Source organism: Dipodomys merriami, unplaced genomic scaffold (assembly GCF_024711535.1).
Source record: "Dipodomys merriami isolate MVZ:Mamm:240054 unplaced genomic scaffold, mDipMer1.0.p SCAF_307, whole genome shotgun sequence".
NCBI lineage: Eukaryota > Metazoa > Chordata > Mammalia > Rodentia > Heteromyidae > Dipodomys > Dipodomys merriami.
Genome location: NW_027204571.1, coordinates 617,651 through 638,075, shown reverse-complemented (window position 1 = coordinate 638,075; position 20,425 = coordinate 617,651). Strand labels below are relative to the sequence as shown.

At 45.2% G+C, this 20,425-nt stretch overlaps 1 protein-coding gene across 2 annotated transcripts in view; it reads left to right on the top strand.

Annotated features, from left to right (window-relative positions):
• Window positions 1-19,676, top strand: part of LOC138840929 (intraflagellar transport protein 81 homolog) — a 154,808-nt gene extending 135,132 nt beyond the window's left edge. Inside the window, exons 21-22 of one of the 2 annotated variants that reach the window (XM_070041363.1) lie at window positions 17,390-17,478; window positions 19,489-19,676. In XM_070041363.1, the coding sequence (XP_069897464.1) occupies window positions 17,390-17,478; window positions 19,489-19,558 (159 nt within the window). In that variant the 3' untranslated portion in view covers window positions 19,559-19,676. Of the gene's footprint in view, window positions 1-13,676; window positions 14,370-17,389; window positions 17,479-19,488 lie in introns of those variants that run through there. The other variant, XM_070041365.1, reaches the window with a different exon arrangement.
• Window positions 19,677-20,425: the final 749 nt, after the last annotated feature.

The following is a 20,425-nucleotide window of genomic DNA, read 5'->3' as shown; positions in this document are numbered from 1 at the left end:
TTTTGTTGTTTGGCAGGGGGGGGGGTTGTTTTGTTTTGCTTTTGTCAGTCTGGGGCTTGAATTCGGGGCCTGAGCATTGTCCCTGAGCTTTTTTTTTTTTTTTTTAACATGACAGAGCTTATTTATTACATATCATTATTCAATAATAAGTTTTTAGATGAGAACACATCCTTATATTTAAGAGACATCCCTCAGACATATGCCTAGAAGCCCTGAGGGGCTGGCCACAAATTCCAACCTGCACCATACCTTCCTTGTCTTTCTTAGCTTCCCAGGGAAGTTAGTCTTTATGACAAAATTAATTGCAGGGAACCCTAGGAGCATCAAGCCCTATTCTTAAGGAAGCCTGAGAGAAGGGATCACTCATTATGGTTGCTAAGACAGCAGGAACACAGTGTCAGGACAAGCAATGAAAGAAAAGGCCAAGTCCTCCTTGGTGAGGGGCTGGCTCTGGACATGCTGCAGCATTTCCAAACCTTGGGCTTGACAACGAGCATCCTGGTGCCCAAATACTGAACCATGTTCCTGAGCCACTGCCTGGCCTTTGGTGGACCCACCACAGTGACTTGAGTGTGGCCTGTGGCTGTGAACCAGGGCTCCAGCTGAATGAGGGTGTGGCTGTGTTTCTCAATGCAGGGGAGGAATGTGTCCCCTTGGCCGAATATGTCTTTCTCCTGTTCTTCTGTCAGGTAAAAAACCAATGGGGCATCGAAGTTTTCAGGCCAGGTCCACCAGGCTCCCATGCGGTGAGCTCAGCTCTATGTTGTCCTCTCCCCTAGCTTTACTCAGAACAAAGCAAGTCTAAGCAGCTGCTTGTAAGGATGAAGGTCTAAGCTCTGGGTTTTCTGTCTTCCCTGAGCTTCTTTAGCTCAAGGCTAGCACTCTGCCACTTGAGCCACAGTACCACTTCCAGCCTTTTCTGTTTATGTGGTACTGACGACTCAGACCCAGGGGTTCATGCAGGCTAGGCAAGCACTCTACCACTAAGCCACATTCCCAGCCCCAGATTATTTTTATTTATTTTGGGGGGAGGTCCAGATTATTTTTAAATGTTTTTGTTGGGAGACATTTTGATAAGCTTTTATGTGATTTCCTATTTTTTTAATGTGAGAAGCAATTCAAAGTTCATGTTTCAGTGTACTTGGAGTTTTTTGTTTTGTTTTGTTTTTGACAGTCCTGGGGCTTGAACTTGGCCTAGGCACTGTCTCTGTGCTCAGTTTTGCTCAAGGCTAGTGCTCTACCACTTGAGCCATAGCCTCACTTCCAGCTTTTTCTGTGATTATTTGGAGATAAGAGTCTCACAGATTTTCCTGCCTGGGCTGACTTCAAACCATAATCCTCAGATCTTAGCCTCCTGAGTGGCTAGGATTATAGGGATGAGCCACCAGTGCCTGGCTTGGGTTTCTTTTTCTCAGAGTAGGGAAAGTTGGTTGTTGTTTTTTTTAAACCTACAAATGGTTATACAAATAGGTTGCAATTTATCATGTCCACTTAAGAGTGCAGTACATCTTTTTTTTTTTTTTAAGTGGTAGTCGTGGGGCCTGAACTCTGGGCCTGGGTACTGTCCCTCAGCTCTTCAGCTCAAAGCTAGCACTCTACCACTTGAGCCATAGCACCACCTCTGGCTTTTTCTGCTTATGTGATGCTGAGGACTCAAATCCAGGGCCTCATGCATGCAAGGCAAGAACTCTACCACTGAGCCACCTTCCCAGCCCTGGCAGCACATCTTGATCAGAGTCACCCCTTCCATCATACTCCTTCCTCTCTCCCCTAGGGAAAAGTGTTTTTATTGTAATAATGGCAGGTGCCAAGGATAGCCTCAGCCGTCCAAGAGACGTACTTGCTGGTGACTTGGCCATGTCAAACAAATGTTCAGCTTTTATTCTGACACTTCTTGAAGAATTTGATTGAAACTATATATGTCCAGATAACACTCAGCAAAGTGCCCTTCTTGCATTTGTTTCAAGATATATTTGGAAACAGGAGTGATGACCTTGGACTCAGCTACGTTTCTACTTTAGGACTTCTCTCTGGGCCTACTGAATATTCCCCAACGTTGAAAATCCAACCAGTCCTCTGCTAGAGGACTCCCCCCACCCCCAGCAATATGTTCTGTCTCTAAAAGAAATGATATATTTAGCCCACAAACTGCATATTAGCTTTCTAACTATCCACTTCAAAATACATTTAGGAATACATTTGCTTTTCATCAAAGTGCCTTTTTGTAATCAAAAATTGAGCTGTCTTTGCTTTTTAAAATATTTTTGCTTCTAAGAAATTTAAAAAAAAAAACCCAAACCACAAACAGTTAACCCTTTGCCTTTGCTTTCTGGCATTCAAAGTTTGGGTGCAGCCCAGGTTCATGGTAGCTTGATGTAAGATCTAAAAGAAGACTTTGAAGGCCCTGACATCCATCCCCTTGTGAGGTATTGCCACCTGTTCTGATGACAATAGAAAGTCTTCTGGTCCAGCTCAGGCCTGATGCCAAAGTCAGCTTCCATGTGTGTCTACATTTAGGCCTGTGTCATTCAAGTGACATCCTCTCAATTGCTATTGTGCATATTTTGGAGGTTTAAGCAGCTCCATTTTTAATTTGTTGTCATGGCCAAAGGAGACAAGACTTAGGCAACCTTTCTGATAAAGCAGCTTCACTTTGAAGCAAACAGAAATTAACAGTTTGACTATTACCTTGCATAACATATTACCAGGGATAGTAACATTTTCCATTTTTTATCTTTTTTTTTCTTTCAATTTTGGGGGTTGAACTCAGCTTTATGTTTGGTAGGCAGGTATTCTATCATGTGAACCATGCCCACAGACTTCTTTTTTCCTTGTGGGGGTAGGGGTGGAGGTCGGGGGGTAAGCGCACATATGTGCACATACTACAGTCTTAGAGCTTGAGCTCAGAACCTGGGCACTGACCCTGAGCTTTTGTGTTCAAGACTAGGGCTCAACTACTTGAACCACAGCTCCACTTCTGGCTTTTTCATGGTTAATTGGAGATAAGGCATAAGGGCTGGCTTCAAGCCACTATCCTCAGATCTTCATCTCCTAAGTAGCTAAAACCCACCAGTGCCTGACCCCTTAGTTATTTTGAAGTAGGGTTATGAATTCGTGCCCTCGGTCTTTCTATTTATACTACCTACATAACTGGGATGACAGGTATGAGCTACCATGCCCAGCTCTTACTGATTGAGATGAGGTCTCCAGAACTTTTTGCCTTGACTGGCCTCCCAACCTCCCCGTTCTGAGTAGCTAGAATTACAGGCTTTAGCCACTACACCCAGCAGTAATTACAGCATTTATAGAGATGACTATGTTGTCAGCAACAGTCTCCAGCATGCGCAATACATTTATTCCTGATAAAATACTGTTATATATGTGAACACCCTTACCACATGGAAAAAATAAACACGTCATATTATGATACTTTACAGTGTCACTGGTTCTCAGAATTCCTTGTTGCTTGATTTGGTGTCGAGTATCATGTCATTGTTAGCCACAAGGAGAATGATCTAGAACAGATAAACAATAGATTGTAAAACTTCCCATCTATGATGCTTTTAAAGATGACCCTTCTATGGGCTGGGAATGTGGCTTAGTGGTAGAGTGCTTGCCTAGCATGCATGAACCCCTGGGTTTGATTCCTCAGTACCACATATACAGAAAAAACCCCGAAGGGGCTGGGAAGGTGGCTCAGTGGTAGAGTGCTTGCCTTGCATGCATGAGGCCCTGGGTTCGATTCCTCAGCACTACATAAGCAGAAAAAAAAAGCCGGAAGTGGCGCTATGGCTCAAGTGGTAGAGTGCTAGCCTTGAGCTGAAGAACTGAGGGACAGCGCCCAGGCCCAGAGTTCAGACCCCATGACCAGACCAAAAAAAAACCCAAAAAACCCAAAGTAGTGCTGTGCCTCAAGTGGTAGAGCACTGACCTTGAGCTGAAGAGCTCAGGGACAGTGCCCAGAGTTCAAACCCCATGACCAACAACAACAACAACAACAAAAGTTTGTTTGTTTGTTTGTTTTACTTTCCTGCCCGGGCTGGCTTTGAACCTCGATCCTCAGATCTTAGCCTCTTGAGTAGCTAGGATTACAGATATGAGCCACCGGCACCCGGCTGGACTTTTATTTTTAATCTGACATTTACTCCTTTAAAAAAAAAAATCAGGTTTCGTATGGGTGTTGCTGTCCTACGTGTACATTTCCATTATTTTATTGGTGTTGAATTACAGCAATTGCTAAAGTGACCACACTGCCCTAATTAAGTAAATAAAGGTTCATAGTGCCCAGTTGATTGATTTTATAGGCTATGCAATAACGTTTACTTTTCCTGGCATGAGCAACTCCTCCAACTGGGTAACTTTTGAACTGTGATTATAAAGATAAGGGAAAAAAAAGAGAGAGATGTACTGCAGAATGCTCCTAAGATTTGTCATGCTTAAGGAAAGTTTTCATGAGGAAAACAACTCAAGAGAAAGGATCATTTTAAGTAATAGAAAAATGTGAATTTTGCCAAAAAACATTTTTCCCCCAGAAAACATCAGAGTGGGAATATCTATGCGTTTGCAGTAATGAGAATTGAACCCAGCGCTTTGCACTTGCTAAGCAAGCTTCTGCCATCTAAGCTAGGCACCCAGCCCTTTATCTTCTATTTTTGTTCGTTTGTTTGCTTGTTCTTTGACAGGATCTCACTAACTGCCTGGATTGGCCTCATACTGTACATTCCTCCTGCCTCCACTCCTGAGTAGCTGAGATTATGTGCATAGATGATCACTGTCAGCTGAAATATGTTTTTTGGGTTTTGTGGGGGGGGGGTTGTCGGCTTTTGAACGCTGTCCCTCAGCTCTTCAGCTCAAGGCAAGCCCTCTATCACTTGAGCCACAGCATCACTTCTGGTTTTCTGATGGTTAATTGGAGATAAGTCTCATGGACTTTCCTGCCTGGGCTGGCTTTGAACCATGATCCTCAGATCTCAGCCTCCTGAGTAGCTAGGATACAGGTGTCAGCCACTGGCACCTGACTCTACACTCTTTTTATCTGTGTCTTCCACAGATGGAATTTATATCTAGCTTTATGTAGAATGTAGAATTTTAGTTTATCCAAATGTTTACAGTCCCATCAAATCAAGGTTTCTTTTCATGTCGATATATAGTACCTTGATCTTTTCATTGCACAATCTAAATGCACTTATTTAAGGAAGCATATCTAACATGCTTAATTAAAATCTTGGTTTTTGTTTTTTTTTTTTGTCAGTCCTGGGGCTTGAACTCTGGGCCTGGGCGCTGTCCCTCAGCTCTTCAGCTCAAGGCGAGCGCTCTACCACTTGAGCTACAGCGCCACTTCCGGTTTTCTGGTGGTTTATTGGAGATAGGAGTCTCACGGAGTTTCCTGCCCGGGCTGGCTTTGAACCGTGATCCTCAGATCTCAGCCTCCTGAGTAGCTAGGATTACAGGCGTGAGCCACCAGCGCCCGGCAAAAATCTTGGTTTTTATCATCTTCATTATTATTTTTTTTTTTTTTTTGTCGGTCGTGGGGCTTGAACTCTGGGCCTGGGCGCTGTCCCTCAGCTCTTCAGCTCAAAGCGAGCGCTCTACCACTTGAGCTACAGCGCCACTTCCAGTTTTCTGGTGGTTTATTGGAGATAGGAGTCTCACGGTTTCTCCTGCCCGGGCTGGCTTTGAACCACGATCCTCAGATCTCAGCCTCCTGAGTAGCTAGGATTACAGGCGTGAGCCACCAGCGCCCGGCTTTTTTTTTTTTTTTGCCAGTCGTGGGACCTGAACTCTGGGCCTAGGCTATGTCCCTCAGCTCTTCAGCTCAAGGCTAGCGCTCTACCACTTTGAGCCACAGTGCCACTTCCAGCTTTTTCTGCTTATATGGTGCTGAGGAATTAAACCCAGGGCCTCATGCATGCAAGGCAAGCACTCTACCACTGAGCCACTTTCCCAGCCCTCTTCATTGTTTTTTATTCTCATTTATTTTTTCCTCCTTGTTCAAATGAATTATACCCTTAATAATCAGACTTTCTTTTTTTTTTTTTTTTGGTCAGTCGTGGGGCTTGAACTCTGGGCCTGGGCGCTGTCCCTCAGCTCTTCAGCTCAAGGCGAGCGCTCTTACCACTTGAGCTACAGTGTCACTTCCGGTTTTCTGGTGGTTTATTGGAGATAGGAGTCTCACGGTCTCTCCTGCCCGGGCTGGCTTTGAACCGCGATCCTCAGATCTCAGCCTCCTGAGTAGCTCGGATTACAGGCGTGAGCCACCAGCGCCAGGCAAAGCCACATATATCTACATTCTTTTTAAATTTTATACAAAAAAGATTATTTTTACTTCCTACAACTTCTTTTTTATCATTTTTATTGTGATTAAGTGATTACATAAATTTCACAAATTTTACAGTATTGTGAGATAGTGATACATAAAGTTACAATTACAATGAGACAAATTGTCATTATCGTGGTCTATAAAGTTTGTGAATTCTATTAGCTTTGACAATACAGCTATTTCTTCCACATCAGGTCTTATGTACATTTCTTTCCTTTTGCTTAGTGTTAGCTGTTCGCTCTATTCCTCTCATTCCCTCCTTCCCATCGCTGCCCTTGAGTTGCTTAGTTCGTTTTCATCAATGTTCAGTGCAGCTGATGGGCCCCTCTGTACAACTTGCTTCTTAAGTAGTGAATTGCAATCTGATGCACATATAGAGTTATCTTAATAATAGTAGGATGTTCCACTGTATGAATACAGCACAGTTAATTAACACATTCCTCATTGAACAGTCTACATATATGTTTGTATTCTTATTCAAGTATTATCTATAAGAAAAAATGGAATTGTTGGGTTCAGAAGTGTGATTTAAATTAATAACAGAAGCCAGAATTCAAGGAAGACAGATATAGTGGTTCATGTCTGTAATCTCAGCACTTGACAGGAGAATTTCAAGGGCTTCATAGGGAAATTCTGTGTAAACAAAAAAAATTAAATAGATATTGCCAAATTGTCAATCCCCCCCCAATTCAATTTTCTTACGATATTTTTTATAAAAATTGTGTGTGTGTAAAAACATCTCTCATTCCCCATTAATATTGTAAAAATAAGCTGGATACCAGTAGCTCACGCTTGTAATCCTACCTACTCAGGAGGCTGAGATCTGAGGATCACAGGTGTCAGCCAGCCCAGGCAGGAAAGGCTCTGAGACTTATCTCCAATAAACTCCTCAGAAAAAGCCAGAAGTGGCACTGTGGTTCAAGTGGTAGAGCATTAGCCTTGAACACAAAGAAGCTCAGGGACAGTGCCCACGCCTGGAGTTCAAGCCCTAGGACTGGCAAAAAAAAAAAAAAAAAAGGGCTGGGAAGGTGGCTCAGTGGTAGAGCGCTTGCCTTGCATGCCTGAGGCCCTGGGTTTGATTCCTCAGCACCACATAAGCAAAAAGAAAAAAGCCGGAAGTGGCGCTGTGGCTCAAGTGGTAGAGTGCTAGCCTTGAGCTGAAGAGCTGAGGGACAGCGCCCAGGCCCAGAGTTCAAGCCCCACGACTGGACCCAAAAAAAAAAAAAAAAGTAAAAATAAGAGATTGGCACATAAACTTTCCTTTTTCCATTTGTAACCAAAAGAATTGTATAATTGGGGCTGAGAAAGTGGCTCAGTGGTAGAGTGCTTGCCTTGCATGCATGAGGCCCTGGGTTTGATTCCTCAGTACCACATAAGTGGAAAAAGTCGGAAGTGGTGCTGTGGCTCAAGTGGTAGAGTGCTAGCCTTGAGCTGAAGAGCTGAGGGACAGCGGTCAGGCCCAGATTCAGGCCCTACAACTGGCAAAAAAAGAAAAAAAAATTGTGTAATCAAACAGGAATTGGGAAGTAAAAATAATTGCAAAATTAAACCAAGTGATCTGTTTTCATAGTCTACCAGGAGTTAAATAAAAGTAAAGACAAACACAGCCACCAAATTTGAAAATTCTTTCCATGTCTGTCATACACTAGCAACAATGGGAGTAAAAATTTTATTAAAGCTTTTGACTCAATATTAAAATTTTAATTTTTAAAAACATAAAACTTTCCATCCTAACTAGTTTTTTGGTTTTGGTTTTGTATCCTTAAAACTCTTATCTCAGGGCTGGAAAGATGGCTCAATGGTAGATTGCTTGCTTGCATGCATGTGGCCCTGGGTTCAATTCCTCAGCACTAAATAAGCAGAAAAGGCTAGAAGTAGCACTGTGGCTTAAATGGTACAGTGCCAGCTTTGAGCTGAAGAGCTGAGGGACAGTGCTCAGGCCCAGAGTTCAGGCCCCATAACTGACAAAAAAAGAAACACCAAAAAGCCAAAGTGAATCTGTGGCTCAAATGATAGAGCACCAGCCTTGAGCTTAAAAACTGAGCAAAAGTTTGAAACCCTGAGTTTGAGCTGCAGTACACACACACACACACACACACACACACACACACACACACACACACACACACACACACACACACACACACACACACACACACACACACACACACACACACACACACACACACACACACACACACACACACACACACACACACACACACACTGCTGTATGTCAAGGCATGGTGGCTTCCTCCTGTCACTACCTATTCAGGAGGCAAAGGTCAAGAGGAATGCAGTTCAAGGCATGAGCAAGACCCCATCTAAACCAATAAACTGGGTGTGGCGGTGCACACCTCCCTCACTTGGTGAGAAGTATGAATAGGATTATATTCCAGGCTGGGCCAAGCAAACACTTGAGAACACACCTGGAAAAAAAAAATGAAAACAAAAAAAGGGCTAGGGGTGTGGTTCAAGTGGTAGAGTGCTTGCCTAGCAAGTATGAGTCCCAATCCTGTAATAAAAATAAATAGTACATGATGCTAAATCAGCTATCAGGCCTTGAAAGCCTTCTGTAAACCCTTTGTGTTAGTTTAGGGTTGTTTTTGTACAAATGTATCTGACCTGTGGGAACTTTTATTTTTTTATTTTTTTATTTTTGTTGGTCATGGGGCTTGAACTCTGGGCTTGGGCACTGCCCTTGCACTCTTCAGCTCAAGGCAAGCGCTCTACCGCTTGAGCCACAGCACCACTTCCTGTTTTCTAATGGTTTATTGGAGATAAGAGTCTCACGGACTTTCCCGCCTGGGCTGGCTTTGAACCGAGATTCTCAGATCTCAGCCTCCTGAGTAGCTAGGATTACAGGTGTGAGCCACCAGTGCCCGGCTTTTTTTTTTTTTTTTTTGCCAGTCCTGGAGCTTGAACTCTCAGCCTGAGTACTGTCTTCGAGTTCTTTTTGCTCAGGCTAGCACTCTACCACTTGAGCCACAGCACCACTTCTGCATACCTTTAACAAGATCATCTATGTGGTGGTGCATGTTGTTATAATTCCTTTTCATTTAATGTAGTTGAATGCACTGCTGTAAAATTCACCATCTTGACTGTTTTAAGTATGCAGAATACATCTCAAATTTCTGTGCCTTCAGTTACCAGAACTCTTTTCGTCTTGAAAAAGTGAAACTAGGGGCTGGGAAGGTGGCTCAGTGGTGGAGTGCTTGCCTTGCATGCATGAAGCCTTGGGTTCAATTCCTCAGTACCACATAAGCAGAAAAAGCCGGAAGTGGGGCTGACGCTCAAGTGGTAGTGCTAGCCTTCAGCTGAAGAGTTGAGGGACACTGCACAGGCCCAGAGTTCAGGCCCCACGACCAACCAAAAAAAGAAAAGAAAAGAAAAAATGAAACTATAGCTATTGAAAAACTCCCACATCCCTCTTCTTATCCTCTTTCTGTTCATATGAATGCAATTACTTTGTATCCCTCATACAAAGAGAATCCTGTAGTATTTGTCTTTTTCTGACTGACTGGCTTCAGGTAGCATTAGGACCTTATAACTTCGTTGTCCGGGGCTGGGAAGTTGGCTCAGTGGTAGAGTGCTTGCCTTGCATGCCTGAGGCCCTGGGTTTGATTCCTCAGCACCATATAAGAAAGAAGGCGGAAGTGGTGCTGTGGCTTAAGTGGTAGAGCGCTAGCCTTGAGCTGAAGAGCTGAGGGACAGGGCCCAAGCCCAGAGTTCAGGCCCCACGACCGGACCCCCAAAAAAAAAAAAAGTAACTTTGTTGTCCATGTCACCCATGCTCGAGGATTTGTCAGAATTTTCTTCCCACTTTCTTATGACTGACTCTATTCCATTGAATAGTTTATATCACATTTTGTGTATCCACTAACAACTGACAGGCATTTGGATTGCTCCCATCTTTGACTGCTGTGGTAGATTCATGTACAAGCTTTTGTGCGAACATGTTTTCAGTCTCTTGGGTATATAGTTAGGAGTGGAATTACTGAGTCATATGGGAACTCCATGTTTAACTTTGTAAAAAACTGCAAACCTTTTTAAATCCATTTTATTTTCCCACCAGCAAAGTATGAATGTTCCAAATTCTGCACACCATTGCCAACATTTATTATTGCCCTCTGTGTTGTTTATAGATGCTGTAGGCAGAAAGTAGTATCTCATTGTGGTTTTGTTGTGCATTTCTCTGAGAGCTAATAAGCTAATGGCTTATGAGCCTTTTTTTTTTTTTTTTGTCGGTCATGAGACTTGAACTCTGGGCCTGGGCGCTGTCCCTCAGCTCTTTAGCTCAAGGCAAGTATTCTACCACTTGAACCACAGCGCCATTTCCAGTTTTCTGGTGGTTTACTGGAGATAAGAGTCTCATGGTCTTTCCTGCCCAGGCTGGCTTTGAACCGCAATCCTCAGAGCTCAGCCTCCTGAGTAGCTAGGATTACAGGCGTGAGCCACCAGCGCCCGGCTATGGGCCATTTCTATATCCTTTGCTTATTGTTTTAATTAAGTTATTTGTCTTTATTGTTGTACTATAATAGTTTTGTTAGCAGGCACTGGTGGTTCAGGCCTGTAATCCTAGCTACTCAGGAGGCTGAGCTCTGAGGATCTCAGTTCAAAGCCAGCCTGGGCAGGAAAGGTTATGAGGCACTTATCTCCAATAAAGCACCAGAAAACCACAAATGGCGTTGTGGCTCAAATGATAGAATGCTATCCTTGAGCTGAAGAGCTGAGGGACAGCACCCAGGCCCAGAGTTGAAGCCCCAAAACCGACAAAAAAAAAAAAGTTTTGTTAAAATGTATTCTGTATACAGCCTCTTATCAAACATATGCTTTATAAATATTTTTTTCCTGTTCTGGGTTTTCTTTTTATCCCTCCTTTTTTCCTTCCTTCCTTCTTCCTTTCTGTCTTCCTTCCTTCCTTCCTTTCCTTCCTTCCCTCCCATCCCTGCCGCTCCCCCTTCTTTCTTTTTCTTTCTTTCTTTTTCTTTCCTGCAGTACTAGTATTTGAACTCAAGCCTTGTGCTTGCTTAGGTAGGTGCTCTGTCACTTAACCCACACACACATCCAGCCCTCATTTATGCTTTCTTAATGGTGTATTTTGAAGCAAAAGTGCTTTCACTTCTGATGAATTCCAAATTATCTGTTGTTTTCTTATCACTTACGCTTTTGGTGTTGTATCAAAACAGGTTTTGCCTAAGCCAGGTGCCAGTACTTCACCCCTATAATCCTAGGTACTACTAAGACTGAGGTCTGAGGACCATGGTTCAAAGCCAGCCCAGAAAATGAGAATCTTATCTCCAGTTAACCCGCAAAAAAACACTAGAAATGGAGCTGTGGTTCAAGTGGCAAAATACCAGCTTTGAGCAAAAAAAGCCAAGTGAGAATGTGAGGGCCTGTATTCAGGGCCCGTACCAGCACAAAAAGGGAAACAAAAGCCGGGCGCCAATGGCTCACACCTGTAATTCTGGCTACTCAGGAGGCTGAGATCTGAGGAGTTTTTAGCAGTTTCATCTGTAAAACTAAATGTTAATGACCCATTTTCAGTTCATTTTTGCTTATGGTATAACATGTATTGATTCTACCATTCTACCATTGAATTATCTTGGCACTCCTGCAAAAATCAGTTCTCAGCTGGGCACCGATGGCTCACACCTGTAATCCTAGCTACTCAGATGACAGGTTTTTTTTGTTTTGTTTTGTTTTGTTTTACTTTTTGTCGGTCATGGGGCTTGAACTCTGGGCCTGAGCACTGTCCCTCAGCTCTTCAGCTCAAAGCGAGCACTACCATTTGAGCTACAGCGACACTTAATCCTAGCTACTAAGGAGGCTGAGATCTGAGGATCACAGTTCAAAGCCAGTCCAGGCAGGAAAGTCCCTGAAACGCTTACTTCCAGTTAAAAAAAAAAAAAATACCAGAAACCAGAAATGGTGCTGTGGTTCAAGTGGTAGAGCGCTAGCCTTGAGCTGAAGAGCTGAGGGACAGCGCCCAGGCCCAGAGTTCAAACCCCATGACTGACCAAAAAAAAAAAATCAGTTCTCCATAAATGTGAGGATTTATTTCTGTGCTTCCAATTCTGTCCATGTCCATATATACACAAGCCAGTACCACACTGCCTTGATTACCTTAGCACTTTGGAGTAAGTTTTGCAATCAGGAAGTTTGAGTCTTCTGACTTTGTTCTTCTTTTTCAAGATTTTTTTGGTTGCTATTGTTGCTACTTTGGGTACTGATTATTTTCATCTAAGTTTTCAAATCAGCTTGTTGCCAGATTTGCTTTGTTAAGAAAGTTTTGCTTCAAGCCAGGTGCCAGTGCCTCACACCTGTAACCCTAGCTATTCAGGAGGCTGCAAACTAAGGATCACAATTTGAAGCCAACCCAGGCAGGGAACTCTAAGAGACTTATTACCAATAAACTTCAAAAAGAAAAAAAGCCAGAGGGGCTGGGGAGGTGGCTCAGTGGTAGAGCACTTGCCTTACATGCATGAGGCCCTGGGTTCGATTCCTTAGCACCACATAAGCAAAAAGAAAAAAGCCGGAAGCGGTGCTGTGGCTCAAGTGGTAGAGCGCTAGCCTTGAGCTGAAGAGCTGAGGACAGTGCCCAGGCCCAGAGTTCAGGCCCCATGACCGGACCCAAAAAAAATAAAAAAATAAAAGCCAGGAGTAGGGCTGGGAATGTGTCTCAGTGGTAGAGTGCTGGCCTAACATGCATGAAGCCCTGGGTTCCATTCCTCAGCACCACATACACAGAAAACAATCTGAAGCGGCGCTGTGACTTAAGTGGTAGAGAGCTAGTCTTGGGCAAAAGAAGCTCAGAAACAGTGCCCAGGCCCTGAGTTCGAGCCCCATGACAGTCAAAAAAAAAAGTCAGAAGTAGAGCTTTGGTTCAAGTGGTAGAGCACTAGCCTTGAGCAAAAAAGAAGTGGAGGGACAGTGCCTAGGCCCTGAGCTCAAACCACAGGACTGGCACCAAAAAAAAAAAAAAAAAAAAAGTAAGTTTTGCTTCGACTTCCTCAGAGGTATTGGTTTGTAATGGAATCTAGTTTTCCACCGTACTTTTGGTTCTTTTAATTTGTCTTTTCTTTTTTGCTACTGGGTATCAAGCCCAGGACGTTACACCTGCTAGGCAAGCGCTTTGCAACTGAGCTGCAAACCAGTCCAATGTTTGATTCTTCTTTGTTCCTTTTCCGTTTTTCAAGGGAACATCTGTTCTACATCCAACACTGTTTTAGGCCCTGAGAGTCCCTGCAGAAAGCTCCAAATCCCTGCTGCTATGGAGCTTTTGTTCTACAGGACGAAAACATTAAATAAGCAAGAAAAATATCACTATACCAAATTAACCTTCTGTTCATTTTAGATGAGATGTGCAGACAAGTTTCTCTGAAAATGTGACATTTAAACCAAGATGTAAGTGATAAGAAGGGACCAGCCGTGGATGACGCATGGATGAGCCTTCTAGACAGTGTCTGCCTAGCACAGAGGCTGCTTAGTCAGAAGCGCCTAAGTCCAGTGCAGCCAGGATAGAGTCGGGAGAGTGATCTGAAATGAGATGGGGGAAGTGTGCAGAGTCCAGACTCAGAAGAACGTTGAAGCTACAGTAAGGACATTGTATTTTCTTCTTTAAGTCCTGAGAGACCTAGAAAGCTATTAAGCAAGGGAGATGCCATGGTCTGCCAGGACCATGAATGGAAAGACCAAGAATGGAAAAGGCAGACAGACTTAGGACGTGTTTTGGAAATAGTATCAGTTAAGATGTTCTGCATGGGGAGGGGAGCATTGAGGAAGAGACCTCTTTCAGAGGCTTGAAATGACTTTCAGATTTTGTCTTATATTGAATTAGAAAAGGGAGAAGCAGCTATAGGTTGGTAGGTCAAATGATGAAATCTGCTTTAGTCTCTGTTAAATTTCAAGTACCTATTAGGCATTAAAGAGGAGTTGTCAGAGAGGAGTTACATCTAGGAATCTGATGATTCTGGGAGAGATCAGGACTGGAGATAGAGACAAATAAAGGTTAGGGAATCAGCCAGGCGCCAGTGGCTCAAGCCTGTAATCCTAGCTACTCAGGAGGCTGAGATCTGAGTATTGGGGTTCAAAGCCAGCGCAAGCAGACACATCCTCAGGACTCATATCTCTAGTTAAACAAAAAAATTGGGACTGGAGGTGTGGCTTAATAAATGCTAGCTCTGCCGGGCGCTGGTGGCTCACACCTGTAATCCTAGCTACTCAGGAGGCTGAGATCTGAGGATCATGGTTCAAAGCCAGCCCAGGCAGGAAACTCCGTGAGCCTCTTATCTCCAATAAAGCACTAGAAGACCGGAAGTGGTGCTATGGCTCAAGTGGTAGAGTGCTCCCCTTGAGCTGAAGAGCTCAAGGACAGCGCCCAAGCCCAGAGTTCAAGCCCCATGACCGACAAAAAAAATAAATAAGTTCTAGCTCTGAGTGGAAAAGATGAGCATCAACTAAAACTCTGTGGGGGAAAAATAAAAGGAGAACTTTGAAGACTTGGAGGAATATATGAAACTGGTTCAGCCTTGGATTGGCCTAGAAATAAATAAGTGATAGGTTGGGGAGCCCAAAAAGAAAGTAGAAAAGGAAGTTGGGTTGAATACCAAAGCGTTTGTTCCTGCTCTTACGTAGCACCAGAGGATTTTTGCTACCTTAAAAAGGTACCAAATATAATACAAGTACAAGCAAGATATCACCAAAGAAGTCCATACTGGCCCTTACAGCGACATTATCTGTTTAAAGTTTTGTACTCCTAGAATAGTGGTGAATGTTACACAACAGTGTAAATGTACTAAATGCCACTGAACTTATATTTTGTTAAAATGGTAATTTTATATTGTGCATATCTTATCCTGATTTTTTTTGGGGGGGTCCGGTTATGGGGCCTGAACTCTGGGCCTGGGCACTGTCCCTCAGCTCTTCAGCTCAAGGCTAGCGCTCTACCACTTGAGCCATAGCACCATTTCCGGCTTTTTTTTTCTTTTTGCTTATGTGGTGCTGAGGAATCGAACCCAGGGCCTCTGGCATGCAAGGCATGTGCTCTACCACTGAGCCACCTTCCCAGCCCTTATCCTGATTTTTAAAAAAGATTTCACAGGCCTTGAAACTGGATGATAGGGCCCAAAACATTTCTGTCAGGCTTCAAGCCACCCAATTTTCTGTTATGAAGGGATCTAAGACACCCATTGGCAGTGCCATGAATAGAATGACCTGAGTGAGGATGGGTGAAAAGCTGCCCAGGAATTGGAGTTTCACAGTCACCTCAGCTCTACTCTTTTATGATGTATCTGCTTTGACTCATGAAGGCCCAGCTAAGCTACTCAATACAAACCTGCCCAGACCCTTTGGCAGGAGTTTTAGGGAATGGATTAGCTTTGCTCCTGAAGTTAAACTCTAGGCTTTCTCAGAAAGATGGTAAAGGAGGGAGGAACAGGGAGATGAAGGAGAGACTAGGGAAAGGGCTATGCTGATGGTAGAAAAAAAAATTGTGAGCTGGGCACTGGTGGCTCACACCTGTAATCCTAGCCACTCAGGAAGCTGAGATCTGAGGATCACAGTTCAAAGCCAGTCCAAGCAGGAATCTCCATGGGACTCTTTTTTTTTTTTTTTTTTTTTTTTTGTCGGTCGTGGGCTTGAACTCTGGGCCTGAGCGCTGTCCCTCAGCTCTTCAGCTCAAGGCAAGCGCTCTACCACTTGAGCTACAGCGCCACTTCCTGTTTTCTGGTGGTTTATTGGAGATAGGAGTTTCACGGTCTCTCCTGCCCGGGCTGGCTTTGAACCTCAATCCTCAGATCTCAGCCTCCTGAGTAGCTAGGATTACAGGCGTGAGCCACCATCGCCCGGCTCTCCATGGGACTCTTATCTTCAATCAACCAGCAGAAAACCAGAAGTGGGGCTGGGAAGTTGGTTCTGTAGTAGAGTGCTTGCCTTGCATGCATGAGTCCCTGGGTTCGATTCCTCAGTACCACATAAGCAGAAAAAGCCAGAAGTGGCGCTGTGGCTCAAGTGGTAGAGTGCTAACCTTGAGCTGAAGAGCTGAGGGACAGCGCCCAGACCCAGAGTTCAGGCTCCAAGACTGACCAAAAAAAAAAACAGAAAAACACCCTCTTCATAGTTTATTTCTGTACAGTAAAGTCAAATACCTTGCCCCCTAGAGGTTGCTTAGCATCTTCCCTCCCATGACTGCTTCTAAATTCTCCCTCCTTTCTCAGAGAGAGAGAGAGAGAGAGAGAGAGAGAGAGAGAGAGAGAGAGAGAGAGAGAGAGAGAGAGAGAGAGAAACCCTGCTCTGGAAAATCTTTCCACTGAGACATTGGCTTGCTTGTGATGACAAGTTTAATGGTTTTAGATCTCTGCATTCCACCAGACCACCTACCCTGAGGCCACACCCTACTGACCTGCTCAGCCAAGGCCTGAAACTAAGCAGGCAAACCCCAGGACATTGCTGGCTAGGAGAGGGGAAGCTGTTTTCTGCTTTGGCTCAGTCTAGCTTGCTGTGTGGCTTTGTCCATGGTGCTTTCTCTCTTTATAATTCAGGGTCCCAAAATATGAAATTAGGCAGATAGTTCTTTTTTCTTTTTTTTTTTTTTTTTTTTTTTTGTCGGTCGTGGGGCTTGAACTCTGGGCCTGGGCGTTGTCCCTTAGCTCTTCAGCTCAAGGAGAGTGCTCTACCACTTGAGCTACAGCGCCACTTCCGGTTTTCTGGTGGTTTTATTGGAGATAGGAGTCTCACAGTCTCTCCTGCCCGGGCTGGCTTTGAACCGCGATCCTCAGATCTCAGCCTCCTGAGTAGCTAGGATTACAGGTGTGAGCCACCAGCGCCCGGCTAGGCAGATAGTTCTTATCTCCAAAAAGTTCCAAGATTGGAGTAAATTTTGGTTTTCAGGTCCTTTGTGCCTCTAGGAGATAGGGGACTCAAGAAATGCACTGTTTTGGTTGAGGTAGATATAATCCCATAGCTCCTCTTATGCAAGTCCCTAGGAGACCTTTAACCAGGTCAGACAGAGAGAAAGCAAACCTGCTCACAAATGAAAAGTGCCTTAGTCTCCTGTTTGTTTCCTTCCAGAACAGTCCTGGAAAATCTGAAGTGATTTCTGTCCAGCAACCTGAAGCAGGGGTGGAGGTGACTTTTCTATCGTCTAGTTTCCCTTTCAGGTCTGATCTGGTCACTGGTTGGGTTGCCCACAAATTTGGGGGAGAAAAAACAACATCCTAGCTGCTCAAGATCTCCCATAGAACAATCTTATCGATCCATCTGCCCTGCCAGTGGACAAAAAACACAGAGCAGCCTGCTTTCTTGTTTTGTGTATAACAGTTTGTAGGAAGCCATGAGCTAGCTGTGCCAGCCCCAGGTCCAGTGCCCTTGCTGGCCAGCTCTCTCTGTCTACACACATCAGGAAGACAGAGGGCAACCCCTTGCCTTTCCAGTCATCTGCTTGCAGTGCTGGAATATTCAGTGCCCCAAAACAGAAGTGTCTCATGTCCCCCACTTTACCATGAACGCTGTAACAAATCACTGCAAACTTAGTGATTTGAACACAAATATATTATCTTCCTTTTCTGCAGGTCAGAAATCCAAAGCAGGTTTTATCAGGGGCAAGTCAAAGTATTGGCTTGGCTCCGTCCTTTCTGGAGGCTCTAGGAGGTGATCCATGTTGCCTTTTCCAGCTTCTTAGAGACCGCCTGCACTCCTTGATCTGTGGCCCCTTTCTGTCACTCACTCCAGCCTGCTCAGTCATACTTCCTTTCTCATATACGAGCTGATTCTGTTGAGCCCTGGCCCTGTCCTGCCTGGATCTGTAAGGACCTCGAAGAAGTGGGAAACCTGGTTGTGGTCACAACAGGAGCCATATGGGACAGAAGTGCTAGGCTGGGCTTTGGACGTCCCTGGGCCTCTCTAGGCCTTAGATCTCCTTTAGAAGGTGCTGATGAACATGGAAGGAGGGCGACTCCAGGACTTCCAGTGGGGCCCCAGATGTGTGGATTGTAAGAAACTCAGACAAGAAGGGCACAAGCAGAAGTAGCTGCGGGTCAGATGGCTTAGCTGATGGCATTCTCCTTGGCCTTGACTTTGGCCTTGGTTCATCCAAGCACCACTATATTCTCCCTGCCTTTTATTTTTAGTTTGGGGTATTTTCTATTGTTTGAAGGTTGCCTTGCAACCTGTTTGCCTGGAGGGCTTAAACAATATAGAGTTTCTTTGCTGAGCAGCAACAGTAGCCAAGAGAGACTGTACATAAACGTTTTAAGTCTATTTTCTCAGAGTTGGTAGATCAGTAATGGCTTTAAACGGAGACATGCACACACACCTCCCTTTGCCTCTCCCTGGGGGAGGGGCAGAGGGCTGCTGCTGGGGAACATTGTGTGTCCTCTTATCTCCCATACAGTCGGAGGGGATAAGCACCAGAACAGGAAAACAAAATATCTGGCTATTAATATACCCCAAGTCCTCCAGCACATGGGCCGGCCTTGTTTATTTGCGAAAGGGAAAGATGCTTCTCGCTGACCTTCCAGGGCCCTCCTGCCAGTCGGGAAGAAGCTGGCAGAGGGGGTGCCCCCCGTGAGGGGAGGGCACAGGAAGCAGGGCCCAGCTTCAGAGGGAAAAGAAACCATTAGCCTCATCCCAGGGAAAGCAGCTTCGCTGGCTCGGCCGGCCTCAAACCCCAGAAGCCTTGTTTGGGCTTGAGTTTAGAAAGAAAGCAAAAACGATCCTGGGAGGATTTATCTGGAGAGAGCCGGAACCCCCACGTCCCCACTCTACGCGTGTCTCCATGGCCCTATTTGTGTCCAGCTCAGGGAAGCTAGGCAACCTCACCAGCAGTGAGAACTTGGGTCCCCCCCCTCCCACCGACACCCACTTATTTGGCAGTAAGAAAGGCTAAAAAAGGAGCGTGTCCACATCAGAGAGCAGAGCTGGAAGGGGGACGAGCTCCGCACCCCAGTGGTGGGGTCCCGCCTCCATGTCTCCCCTCCACCTTCACAGCTCAACACTGGTTGTCCTGGCTTCTAGATGGTTGGTTAATGATAAGCCCTCAGCCAGGAGAGAGCCAGAAAGGGACAAGGGCTCGCACATACCACCGCCAAGCCCCCCATGCCCACTGGGCTCCCACAGAGGTTCCCTAGCACCCTTTAATCACCCGGAGATCTCTGCTTGTCCCCCACCAGGCCCAGGCTGCCTCAAGTCCCCGAGAAGGCTGACCAGCCAGGAGTCCCTGGCAGAGGCCCTGGGAGATGAAGGCGGTTGGCAGGGTCCACCCTCTCCAAGAGCAAACAAGGACAAAGGTCAGTGTACTCAAGGCCGCCTCTCCTGTCCTGCCTTCTTGCTGTGCCACATGCCCTAGGCTGTGCTGATGTTGCTACGTTAGGCAGAAACCTGCCTCTCTCTGTCTGCCTGCTGGTCACCCATTAACCCACAACCCAAAGACACAGCAAAGGCTTTGGCAACCCAGTAGTTTGAAACAGAAAAGCCTTCGTGTCTTTACCTGTTCAGCTGGGAGCCAAACATGTTGTTACGTTATGAGGCTATGGGGGAAGTATGTAGGAAAGGAAGGAGTTTTTGTAAAAGCTAGCTCCTCTGCCTGTCTACCAAAGTGGGGCCTTTTGTGGAAACCACAGCTTTGGGGGGGGGTGTTAGAATGTGAAGGAACACTCTTTGTGGTGATTTCTTGTTCCACCTTTCACCGCCTCCCTGCCTGTTTGAATTTGTCTCTGCTCCAACGGGTCCAAGTACCCACTGGGGTTTTCTATGAGAATTCAAACCAGCCGGAGGCCCCAGAGATTGCCAAGTGTAGCCAGGCCTGGCACCGACTCCCCAGGAGAAAGAAGGCTTGGACATTATGAATCGTGGGGGATGGGGAGGGGGGGCACTGGCTCACAGCCTTCTTGCTGACACTGGTACCGGCAGAGTTGCTGTTTTGCTGGGGTGTTTTTGTTTTTGTTTTTGTTTTTGTTTTTGTTTTTGTTTGTCAATTGTGGGGCTTGAACTCAGGATCTGGGCACTGTCCCTGAAATTCTTTTGCTCAAGGCTAGGACTCACCACTTGAGCCACAGTGCCACTCCTGGCTTTTTCTGTTTATGTGGTACTGAGGAATGGAACCCAGGG